The sequence below is a fragment of the Carassius gibelio genome, chromosome A15, assembly GCF_023724105.1.
Source record: "Carassius gibelio isolate Cgi1373 ecotype wild population from Czech Republic chromosome A15, carGib1.2-hapl.c, whole genome shotgun sequence".
NCBI lineage: Eukaryota > Metazoa > Chordata > Actinopteri > Cypriniformes > Cyprinidae > Carassius > Carassius gibelio.
The window spans coordinates 10,880,973-10,893,692 of record NC_068385.1 but is presented as its reverse complement, the minus strand read 5'-3'; the positions used below and the strand labels follow the sequence as shown (position 1 = coordinate 10,893,692).

Below are 12,720 nucleotides of genomic sequence, written 5' to 3'. Positions count from 1 at the left end.
GGTATATTCCTATTCTACAGTAACAGAGTTCAAAAGGTACTGCAGAACAGGAATGACCCATATACTAAATTTGTGGACACAGTAGCAGAAGTCTTACCTCTTGCACTAAGTTCCTGAGGAAGATGGTTTTCTGGCGAAGAGGGTCGTGCACCAACCCCTCAGAGAAAAAGATCATCCCCTGGGGGAAGTTGTGTTGAGACAGCCAGGACACAACCCTCTGCTTCTGCATGTCTGGACGGCCAGTGATGTAAATGATCAGGTATCCCAAGTCCTGCCAGTGTCTGCATACAAAATACTACCATTTACCCTCTGAGCAAACCCATAATGCTTGGCGAAAAACAGTTGGGGACTGATTCCCAGATAGTCATGGCGCCTTGTCCTCCAAAAACAGATTGCATTTGACAAAGCAGTACATTTGCCCAAGGACAGTCTGGGAAACAACCCAAGATTATCCATTTGTAAATCCAAAACCCCAACCGATATCTGATATCAGCACTTCACTATCTCTCTATTAAATGAAATCCAATTGTGCCTCACCGTCAGGCCAGTTCTTTTCAATATTGCTATGGCATGAAATGAAAGCATCGATCTTCTCTCACACACATTTACACACAAAGCCTCCACGTGAAACTGTTACCTGACTACATCCACAGCTCCGGGCCGTACTTTAGGGTCACTGCCCATAATTGAGACGCTAGCGGCAAATGAACCATCAATGCTAAAGACGACACACTCCATCCCCCGAGGCAAGACCGTCAGGAAGGCCTCTGCGCTTGTCTGGTCACCCCTGAATAGAAAGAGTGACATGAGGTGCGGGGAGAACACAGATCCAACTCTTAATCAAGCTCGAGATGTGGCATGAGGCCCAAGATCAATTTAACAGCGAGGAGTCCTTCTCCTTCAGCCCTTCAGGGTGAGAGTTTTATGAGTGCCAAATTGAATGCTCTTTAGTATCACAACAAATTATCCCCGCTGAGACAACCTTGAGAGCACAGCCATTTTTGGATACATTACAAGTAATCCCAGGGTCCCATTGACTTACTTGACAACCATTTTGATGGGGTAGACCCCCACGGCCATTTTTTTGCTTTTGGGGATGGTGTAGGTCACTCTGCCGCTGCTGTTGGCCACCTCGGTGTCGAAGTGCTCCCAGCGACCTGACTGTGGCTGGGTCATCACGTACACATCGACCTAAGAGACAAAACAACACAGAAACAGACAGTGGAGGGAGCGAGTGAGATGGAGGCAGATTATTGAGGCATAGGGTTGTCAGTAGTCAATACCAGTGCCAGTGATATTGCTCTACACTAATTTCAAAACCACAGCCAGCACTATTTGTCTATTCAGTCCTTAAAGGGGGGGGGGGGGGGGGGGGGGTGAAATGCTCGTTTTCACTCAATATCCTGTTAATCTTGAGTACCAATAGAGTAGTACTGCATCCTTCATAACTCCAAAATGTCTTTAGTTTTATTATATTCATAAGAGAAAGATAGTCTGTAACGATTTTTCCCGGAAAAACACGACCGACTGGAGGCGTGACCTGTGGGCTTTTGCGTTGAAAGCGTTTGGTAGGTGTGACATTACCGTGAGGGAAAAACCATCATCCAAAACAAACCATGGCTAACAGTCAGATTCAGCCGTTTATTTATGATCCAGAATCAGATCCCGAGGCTGAAACTGAACGAGAGCAGCAGCAGCAACGACTCGCTCCGAGTGGGGCTCGAACCCAGGTCTCCGATGGGAGGGGACGCACTAACAAGGAGGCAGAGATATTTTAAGCAGTTTTACTCACCGCCTGCGGTTCCAACACACGATCGTGACCCTTTTTCGTTGGGACTGCATTATCCTTAAGAAATAAACGATATGCAAATCCGTCGTCAAACTGGGCCTTGTTTGTAAAACAAGCATCTTCGAAATGCAGGGAACAAACACAAACACTTGCACAACTCCGTTGATGCTCTGTAAAAATAAACTCCATCCACTGGTCCCTTAATGCTGGTTTTTTTTTTGGTAATCTGTGCAGGGTTGTCTTGTCCTGGCAACCAAAAACACACTTCTTTTGTGACTTTTCGTGACGCTCTCGCTCTGATCAGTGATTGTCTGTGCACAGCCTCTCAGTGCTCTGCAATACGTGAGCGCGCGCTCTTCCGGCAGACGTGCACTTAGGACCCATATAAGGAAATTCCGCTCCATCTAACGTCACACAGAGCCATACTCGAAAAAAACTTTCAGAAACTTGTGACAAACCGGAAGGAGTATTTTTGGAACAGAAATACTCCTTCAAACGTACAACTTAATTTTTGAAACTTTGTTCATGTTTAGCATGGGAATCCAACTCTTTAACAGTGTAAAAAACTCAGTATGCATGAAATAGCATTTCACCCCCACTTTAATTTGAAACATTCAATTAATTAAATGAATATACAAATTGACAAATGTGACAGTACAGACAGTTATAATGCCACTAAAGATTTCAGGTTTTAAATAAATGTAGCTCTTTTGAACTTTCCTTCCATCAAAGAAACGGTTTTCAGCATTGATAATAATAAGTAATATTTCCGTAACACCAAATCCACTAATCAGATTTCTGAGGGATCATGTGACACTGGAGACTGGAGTAATGGCTGCTGAAAATGCAGCTTTGTCATCACAGGAATAAATTACATTTTAAAATGCATTACAATAATATAAATAAAATAAATATTGTGAAAAATAATATTTCACAATATTGCTGTTTTACTGTAATTATGATCAATCTAATGCAGCCTTGGTCCATTTGCAGCCGAAGGACCAGTATTTTTCACATCTCCGAGTAGTTCAATTGTGAAAAAAACAGCTTGTTTAAAGACATATTCAGTGATCGTGGACCGCTGCTCTCTCACCTTTTCCCCAGTCAGGGTCACCATATCCAGCGGACCGTACATGAAACGACCCACCAGGGTCTGATGCCCGTCCTCGGTTGCGATAACATCATTGACTCTGTGGTTGGCGGTCACATTCTGCACACAGAAAAAAAGGACATGTCTGTGCTTTTCTATCGTTTTCCTGCCACAAGAGTCTGATGTGAAATATAAGGCAGAGGATGAGTGTAAATTACACTGATAATACTGCCAAGCACCATTTCAGACAGATGGAAAAAGAGAAGGGGCAAGTATGCAGTACAAAGTCCTTCCAAAAGATGGTGTCACACCATAATCCTTCCCCTTTCAATAAATTTCATTTCAGTGATAAAGCTGTTCTACACCGAGCTCAGTGAAGATAAATCCTATAGCCCCTGCTGAGGCAGCTGTGCTCAAATGGGAAATTAAAGCCAACAAAACACTGAGCTATGCAAATCCTGAAAATAACTGGCCAGTCACCATCATGCCAACAGAGGAAGTAGACAAACAAAGAGGAAGATAAATGCAAGAAGCTTGTACTTTGCTGCTTTATAGTGCAAAGGCAAGGCTATGAGACAGTGTCTGAATTCCCAAAAGCGTCTTCACATAAGCCCGACTAAAACATCCCTCTCACATACCAGCTTCTATAGTGATGAAATGCAACAGTATACTGAAGCTTAAATTAAACTAGGGTCAAAAAAAAAAAAAAAAGCAACTGCAAACAGTACTAGATCTTCAGATTTTCTGAACAAGGTTTGAATGGTGCTTGCCCAAGGCTTTATATGCCACAGCTAAGGATTTCTGAGTGGTTGTTGTGAGCATGTTGCTATGCGGTTGCTAGGGTGTTTGAAGTGGTTGCTAGATGGTTATTTATAGGGCTGCATGATTCTCTGAGCTTGTTTGTGAGGCTGCATAATTTGGCCAAAATGTTGTGTTTATATATTATTATGACTTTAAAAAATTGCATTGTTATTATAAATATTACGATTACTAATTAAAATATGATATATTACTATTGTGATATTTCACAGTAGCAGAAAAAAATCATTACAATAATTTAATTTTACGGTACAACTAAATATTTTAAAGACTGCCTTAATTTTTACATTTCAAACATTGGACCATAAAGTGTTTATTATTTCGGACCATTGAGCTTTTTAATTTTAGCCAGTTTCATTACAAGTTTGGGAAGACTGTTGGTTCCTAAATGCACGTTATTAGCGACCCAAACTCATAGCAGATGCAGAGATGAGTTCATGTGAAGCTGCATTTAACTGTAAACAAAGCCAGTCTAAGACGCAGAAAACACCTGACCATGAGCCGCACTCTTAAACACACAGTACATATATATATATATATTTTTTTTTTAATCGCAGCTTTTGCAATTTGATAATCACACTAAGTCATATCACGATTTTGGTGATTGTGTTTTTCAGTTATTTACTACAAATCAAAAGAGCCCATCCTCGAGTTTCTGTTATGTAGCTAAGTTGATTTGGCTCTTATCACATCTACAATGCACGTCTGTGGGATTTTTTCTTTTCTAAAAAACAAAAAACAAAAAAAACTTTAAGCATGAGAAACAGTCATACTGTTTGAATTCACAAGCCCCACTAAACAAATCTCTTAAGCTCAAGTTTGCATGTCATCTTATTGTTAAAACTCAACAGAACAGTCGCTGAGACTCAAGTCACCACAAATAACCAACTCTCATTTGAATTGAATGACTTCAGTATGATAGTGTTTTGGACACTTTAAAATAACTTCTTGGCAGGGTCACTTTTGGATGTGAAGCTAAGTACTGTGACTGTGAATATTATGCTATCATGTTGATATGGCTTGTGCCCACAAAGAGCTGTACAGCCTCGTAAATCATTAGCCCACACAAGCTAATGGGAATGATTGTGCAGATTTCTAATTTAATGAAGCGGCTAAACATTTCTCAGCTTGCAGCGATTTACATATTGATTAAGTCAGTCAATAATTTATCTTGGCATGGGCCCATACATGATTGCCATATGATGAGCTTCCAAACCAACACATATAAAGATGAGATATGCACAAAAAGCCAACAAGCAACACATTGCTCTAGTGGACCATATGTGCTGGTAACACACCTGAGTGAATTTTATCAGACACAAGACTAAACTGACAAAGGATCATGTTGCTGTGTAGGAAAAGAAATGGATCCAGATTGGTGCCGACTTTCTGCCTTGCAGCTCGCTCACTGAGCCAGAATAATGCTGCATATAAAATACAGACACATTCAGGGTGTCAACAGAATCAGGAGAGTCTTTCAAAAGCAACATGACTGCATAGAAATGCCTTTGACTTGAAAGGCTAGCAAGAGCCCTGATCAAATGCTATTGAGGCCATGAGCGCATTCAGAAGGGCTCAGCAGGCGGAAGAAATAACCACAATTTCAGATCAAGGTCCCGAGTGATCAAAAAAACATTCCCAGTGAAAAGAAAAGGTGGTGGTGATAACACAGAAGCATTTGACTGAGCTATACTTAACCTCAGGGAAGGACTGGAAGAATTGGTCTTTGGTCTTTGTACGTCACTTTCCCAAAGAGGCACAAAATCACTTACACAGACTTTTAGATTAAATGTTCCCATGAAGCTGAGTCCTTAGCCATCTTCAAGAATCAGCTAAAAACACATCCCTTCCATCCTTATTTGACCCTCTGACTCTGGCACTTTCTATTCTGATTCTATTCTTAAAAAAAAACATGCCCCTTTTAGACTTAAACACTATTTACAGCTTGTTTCTTAAAATTAGCTTCTATTAAAATATTAACATTAGCTTCTCTAATCTTTTTATATTCAATTCGTTTTCTTTTTTCTTTATTATATAATTAACAAAAGCCAAAAAAGGCCTCTAACACTAGCTTGCTCTATTTTTGTTTCTATTTATAATTTATATAGAATTTATTTATACGTTTTCTTTTAATTTATTATATGATAAAAAAAAAACCTTGCTACGTGTACCGCGTTAAACTAACTGAGACTTGTTATATCACTTCCATTGTCCTCATTTGCATAAAAGAGTCTGCTAAATGACTAAATGTAATTTAATATAAATTAGTTAAATCTGGGTATCATCAGCATAGTTGTGATAGGCAATTTGGTTCTTTCTAATTATTTGACTTAGTGGGAGTATATACAGGCTAAACAAGAGCGGAGCAAGAGTTGAGCCTTGTGGGACTCCGTATGTCATGGACGTCGATATGATTTAAACAAAAAAAAACCTTGCTACGTGTACTGCGTTAAACTAACTGAGACTTGTTATAGCACTTCCATTGTCCTCATTTGCATAAAAGCATCTGCTAAATGACTAAATGTAATTTAATATAAATGTTATGGCAGGTTTTTTTTAAAGAGAGTGCTAAAAAATACTTAGTTAACCAGCACAAGCAGTAGTTTTCAGCAGCACTGTTAGGTAATTTTGTTGATATGTCTCCGAGATGTAAATCAAGGTCGGCCGTGATGCTTATTTTCGTTAGGCGCAGATTTCTGCCCACACATGCTGAGCTATTGTGTGCCGTGTTTGAGAAACTCAAAGCCCTGGCGGAGGGAGGATATTTTTAGTCCTCATACAATGTCAGGACTCTGCTGCAGTCCACATTTTTACTTGAGTGATTTGTGTTTGTGTGTGTGTGTGTGTATATATGTCTGTCTGAATCTGCAGACCGGAGTCAGAAATTAGCCAGGGCTCAGGGGGAAAAATGACATTCAAAAGGGACAAAAATGCCCTGGATATTTAAAAAAATTTCCAATCGAAACAGCTAATACATCAAAATCTACAGTGACAGCAGACAATATACTTAATAATTATTTTCATTACTATTATTATTAGGGATTTAAATAAGGAACTGATGTTAAAATTCTTGATTATCCAGTGAAATCTCAGAGACTCCTCTGGTGACGTATGCCAGACTTCTCCAATCATTTAGTTTCAATCATTTACCCCTTTCTTACAATCAAGCTTGCATTCAGACATGCTTCAGACGATGGATGGAACAAAGTCCCCAGCCTAGATTTTTTTTGTTCTGATAATCTGTCTTATTTGGATTTATGTCACAATATGGAAGAAAACATCTGCTGCTACTTCTGTTTTATTGCAACTTTAAGAATCCAACACTGATTGATTTGATAAATAAAAACACTCAGTCAATAACCAATATAGTAACAATATATCACGCGGTGTGTTTTTATGTGGTTAGAAAAATAATATACCCACATAATAACCACTGAAAATCAATTTCAAGAGGCAACATTGTCTGACACTTCTGCAGACGGAAACCTCTATCACACTGACATATACCTGATGGATAACTTTTCTCAGCAGATTTCATGCACAGAGGTCTACAATTAATCACAACAGACACTTAAAATGAAGAGTAGGTTGAACTTGCATCAATGCACTGCATTCCTGGGTGAGAACATGAAGCTTAATGGTGTTTGGAGGTTTTCCAATGTATGTGACAATGTGTTTTTTGTCAGCTTGGCAATGTTTGTCCTTACCCTAAGCTTGACATGTGTGCGTCTACGTAGCCACTTCTCCCTTGGACTTGAAGGTGAGAAGGGGGCAGAGTCAGAGTTGTCCATCTCTTGGGCTTTCACATAGTCACAGTGCATCACCTATCAATCAATCACACAGATATTATTGTTATGCAAGGCAAGTATGGTTTATTTATATAGCACATTTCATACACAATGGTAATTAAAAGTGCTTTCCATAAAAGAGAAAAGGGGTCTCAAAAAATCACAACAATAAAACAAAGAATTTAAAAACTTTGAAAATGATTAAGAATTTATTTAAAAGGTTTAAAATGAATTTTAAACAGTTAAGAATACATAAAATATAGTGCAGACATTTCAGACATCTCACAGGGCTCATTCAATAAATGCACAGCTAAACGGATGTGTTCTGAGTCTGCATTTAAATGTGACTAATGTTTTAGCACATCTGATCTCTTCAGGAAGCTGATTCCAACTGTGGGCGGCATAATAGCTAAAAGCAGACTCCCCTTGTTTTGTGTGAACTTGGTATTTCTAACTGACTCGATCCTAATGATCTGAGTGTTCTGTTAGGTTTATATTCATTGAACATATCTGCTGTTAATTTTGGCCCTAGGCCATTGAGTGAATTTTAAATGAGTAAAAGTACTTTAAAATCAATCCTAAATGTAACTGGAAGCCAGTGTAAGGACCCGACGACTGGTGTGATATGCTCAGATTTTCTGGTTCTAGTCAGAATCCTGGCAGCAGTGTTCTGGATGAGCTGCAGCTGTCTAATGGTCATCTTTGGAAGCACAGTGAGGAGCCCATTACAATAGTCCACCCTGCTGGTGATAAAGGCATGAACAAGTTTCTCTAAGTCAAGACTGGGAAAAAACATCTAGTTTTTTATATGATAGTATGCTGATTTAGTTACTGCTTTGACATACATACTGAAACTAAGGTCTGTCTCCAGAATCACACCAAGATTTCTGACTTGATTTTTAGTTGTTAGACCCCTATAGAGTCAAGGTATGCATTCACCTTGATAACTAACTTAATCTTTGTTTCCAAATAAAATGACTAGTTTTTTTCCTTGTTTAACTGAAGAAAATTCTGACACATTCAACTGTTAATTTCATCAATGCATTGGCAGAGGGAGTCAATGGGGCTGTAGTTATTTGGAGATAAGGCTAGGTTAATCTGGGTATCATCAGCATAGTTGTGATAGGCAATTTGGTTCTTTCTAATTATTTGACTTAGTGGGAGTAATATACAGGCTAAACAAGAGCTGTACAAGAATTGAGCCTTGTGGGACTCCGTATGTCATAGACGTCCACTTAGACTTATGCTCTCCTATACTCACAAAATAACCTCTCCCTTCTGAGTATGACCTGAACCATTTGATTACCATCCCAGAAGGCCTGACCCAGTTTTCTAGTCTCTCTAATAGTATGTTATGATCAACAGTTTAGAATGCAGCACTGAGATCTAGTAGTACCATTACTGATATTTTGGCAGAATCAGAATTTAAGCAGATATAATTTATTATCTTAATGACCTTTCATTTTTCTTTCTCTCTGCTGTGATGCGATCAGAAAACAGATTGAAAATTGTCCTGGTATCAAATTAAGTTTTAGCATTTGTTCAGCTTATTAAAGACTACATTTTCAATAATATTGCCTATAAAAGGAAGATTTGATATTTGTCTATAACTCCTCAAAATTGTTTTATCAAGATGTTTTTTGATTTGAAGTAGCAGCAAATGTTTTTTATGCAACCTCTAAGGGATGTTAAAGGTTAAATTAAAAATATCTGTGGAATTAGCAGCAGTACACAGAAATACAATTGTTTTCCAACAGATAACAGGTTTCCTGCCTGCCCTTGGTTAAATTACAGGTCATCCCACCTTAAATGTATGCCACTCGCCGAGACAGATACTGGAATGTTGGACTACAAACAACTTTTAGTAGTATCTGCAAATTATCCTTGGATAGAAATTATACAAAATGGACAGTAAAGTATGGATTGTATGCGGTCATCATGTCTAAGAGAAGGTGTCAATCTCACATCACTGCTGTTATTTAACTGAAAGAGCAAATTCGCTTAATAAAAACACAGAACAAAACACTGCAGCTGGTCAGCTCTATTTCTCTCCTTCATGCAGGCAAAGATAATTCTGAAGGAACTGCATTCAGAAAGATAGATTGGTCTATCATTTGCCTAAATTGACTTCTTCCTCTCCACCTGTGCCGAGGCCACTTCTTAAGAGCGAATTTAATAAGAGGTGCCATTTGCATTTGACACTCTAAGAGCGAAGCCTGTGTACATCTGCATTGAGAACTACATTAGTGATTTGATCTTCAAAAGTCTCTGAAAGTGAAGGATGTGCCACATTTATATGTCTCTCAGCCAGAGGTATGTCTGATATGAATAAAGAAGGTATATTAGAATGAGATGCAGTACTTTGGGAGAATCGAAATTTCCAGCACAGAAGACAGAGACGAAGGAAGGAGATGAATTAGGAACATATTAAGAAGAGCACGACAGAGAGAAAGGACTCTTTTGATAGAGGACAGATAGAGGTTGCTATCTTAGAAGTAGAGGTTGCAGTCTTGTCACGTAGGACTAATTTGATTTCTCTTACATGAGGAGAGCAATAGTCAGGGAGTCCAAAAGTTATTTACATTTCTTTGACCTTAAGGATGCACAACAAAACAAACAAAAAAATACAATGGCTGTAGCAAACTCCTACGAAGTTCAGGGTTCAGGGTTCAGTCCTCCACACAACTCGGGATGATTTGAGGTGTCACTGTCCTATAACAAAATGGAAGACGATTTTGACCTTTGTTCCATGTTTAATAAATGGCTCTGAATGTACCTGTCGTAGAAGGAAGGCGACCACATCGGTGGATTCCCAGTAAGAAGCGTGAAACAGATGAGGAAGAGCCACGGTGGGGAATGATGTCAGAACGTCTGGACAGTACAGAGTGTAATCCAACCGTTTAGACCCCCACCAGCTACTGGAAACTATCACACACAAAAACACAGTTTGGTTAATACACACAACTGTCCACATTTGTCTGAAATCAATATGATTTCTTTAATGATTAAAGCACGATAAAAGCAGGTACCTGGCAACCACATAACTTTCAGTTCCTACTGGGAAGAGTGTCACCTGATTAACATTCATAAACCAGAATGACAGGGTTTATAATACGTTTCCCCACTTTTAAGACCATTTTTATGCCCTTATATATAAAAGAAAAACATATAATAGAGAATAAAGCTAAACATAATAGCACACTTGCCTCTACTGTACCGTTTCATACTGTATATATCTCATCAGAGACAGGCATATCTTGTAAGAATAAAACAGTGTCAATAAAACTGCCATGTTTTGTACTAATAACTTCCATTATGTCCTTCCTCTGCAGCTGAGATATGATCTACTTGAACAGAGATAGACTGTAGCAGACCTTTTGGCAGCATAGAGAGCCCTTAACACTGCATTGCTTGGCTGGAGAGCAAAAAGCATCTCTAATTATGAGATTTGTGGAGTATGGAGTGAAGAACAGGTCTAACAAAAGACCAAAGAGCTTTAGATAAACTTAGTAAGAGAATTTTATTTTGTGCCTGGAGCCCGCCCACCCGCTGCCCACTCACTGTTGGTGATGGTGCTGCTCAGCTTGCTCTCCCAGCAGCCCGAAAACTGGCTGTCCATGCTGGTCAAACTGGACCTGCGGACCTCAACGCCCACCCGCCCACCTGCACTGTGCTCTGTCTGGGGAGAGGAGGAGTGCGGAGCGCCCGCCGGAACCGTGCTGCCGGGCAGGAACACATCAGAGTAGCTGTGGATTTCATCAACTGGAGAAAAAAAAAAACAGATCATGATGGTGACAGTTGGATATGGACATTAGGGTTGGATCAATATCAGGATTTTGGCTTCAGTACAATATCTGCCTGTGGTACTAATAAACAATCAAAATCTTATATGAATATTTCTTGCCATAATATTATTATTATTTTTTGGTGTAGTTAACACATCTCTAGCTTTTAAAAGAAAGAAAAAAATAATGTTCAAGTATTGGGTTCAGTAATTAATTTGGAAAGAATCTGGGAATCCAAAACTGCAATAATACAACAACTCTCTAAATTAGATTTTTAATTTGATTGAATTTAAAATATTATGAATATTAATTTAATTAATATATTAGGTTATATTAATATAAATTAATACAATTCATATAATATTTAATTTAACTAATATTAATTATACACATATTTTTTGATTTAATGGAAAGTCTGTGAATATTATGCAATATGTGTGTTTGTGTGTGAGAAAAACAGAAAGAAAGAGAACTGGTACAATTATAGAAAACACCACACCCTGACCCCAGAATTGCCTGTTTGAATTGAATTTATAAAACCCTCAGCCACTGAAGTGAAGTGAAAGTGACATTCAGCCAAGTAGGGTGACCCATACTCAGAATTTGTGCTCTGCATTTAACCCATCCGAAGTGCACACACACACATACACACACACTGTGAGCACACACCCGGAGCAGTGGGCAGCCATTTATGCTGCGGTGCCCGGAGAGCAGTTGGGGGTTCGATGCCTTGTTCAAGGGCACCTAAGTCATGGTATTGAAGGTGGAGAGAGAGACGTTCATGCACTACCTCCACCCCACAATTCCGTCCAGCCCGAGACTCGAACTCACAACCCTTCGATTGGGAGTCCAACCCTCTAATCATTAGGCCACGACTTCCCCACTGCACAACCAAAACAACAAAAGCCTCCCTTTCACTCTCAATATAACTCACCACAACGTCAAACTATGTTTGTGCAATGGCCCTAAATGCTTCCTGACAGGGATCAAGTGCTCTTCTTTCCTCCCTCTTTGAGAACACAGAATGACATGCAGGCAGAAATTCTTTAAGTGTCCACCTTGGCTAATCTGTCCCTTTATATGCCTGCTGCCTCGTGCACACATGGCCTGTTATTTCTGACAGGGGGAAATCGAATCTGTTTTCATTAGTCCAGCAGCCTGTGCAGAAAACATCCCATTAGGTTGGCCCACATTACGGGCACAACCACATACACGTGTAAGCGGGAATATGTGTGTGTGACATTGGCAGCGGTGTGCCACTGACCACTACAGATGGTGAAGAACACCTCTCTTCTGTCATTCCAGCAATTGGCTTCTCTCTTTTGCCATTGCCTTGGGCTCACAAATGGCCAGGGCTTCAATTATGAAGACAGTCACTGAAATGTGGGGGACAGGGATGGTTGAATGTCTGTAACAGACAGGAGCGTAGGATAATTCTAAAAAGCAAGG

General features: G+C 39.4%; 1 protein-coding gene across 1 annotated transcript in view; it reads right to left on the bottom strand.

Moving 5' to 3' along the window:
• LOC128029178 (membrane-associated phosphatidylinositol transfer protein 3) overlaps positions 1 to 12,720 on the bottom strand; it is an 81,734-nt gene that overhangs the window by 5,479 nt on the left and 63,535 nt on the right. The window contains exons 11-17 of the mRNA XM_052616784.1: positions 11,048 to 11,248; positions 10,263 to 10,411; positions 7,406 to 7,522; positions 2,883 to 2,999; positions 1,043 to 1,191; positions 638 to 787; positions 98 to 281 (exon numbers count right to left, since the gene is read on the bottom strand). Of these exons, the coding sequence (XP_052472744.1) occupies positions 98 to 281; positions 638 to 787; positions 1,043 to 1,191; positions 2,883 to 2,999; positions 7,406 to 7,522; positions 10,263 to 10,411; positions 11,048 to 11,248 (1,067 nt within the window). The remainder of the gene's footprint in view (positions 1 to 97; positions 282 to 637; positions 788 to 1,042; positions 1,192 to 2,882; positions 3,000 to 7,405; positions 7,523 to 10,262; positions 10,412 to 11,047; positions 11,249 to 12,720) is intronic.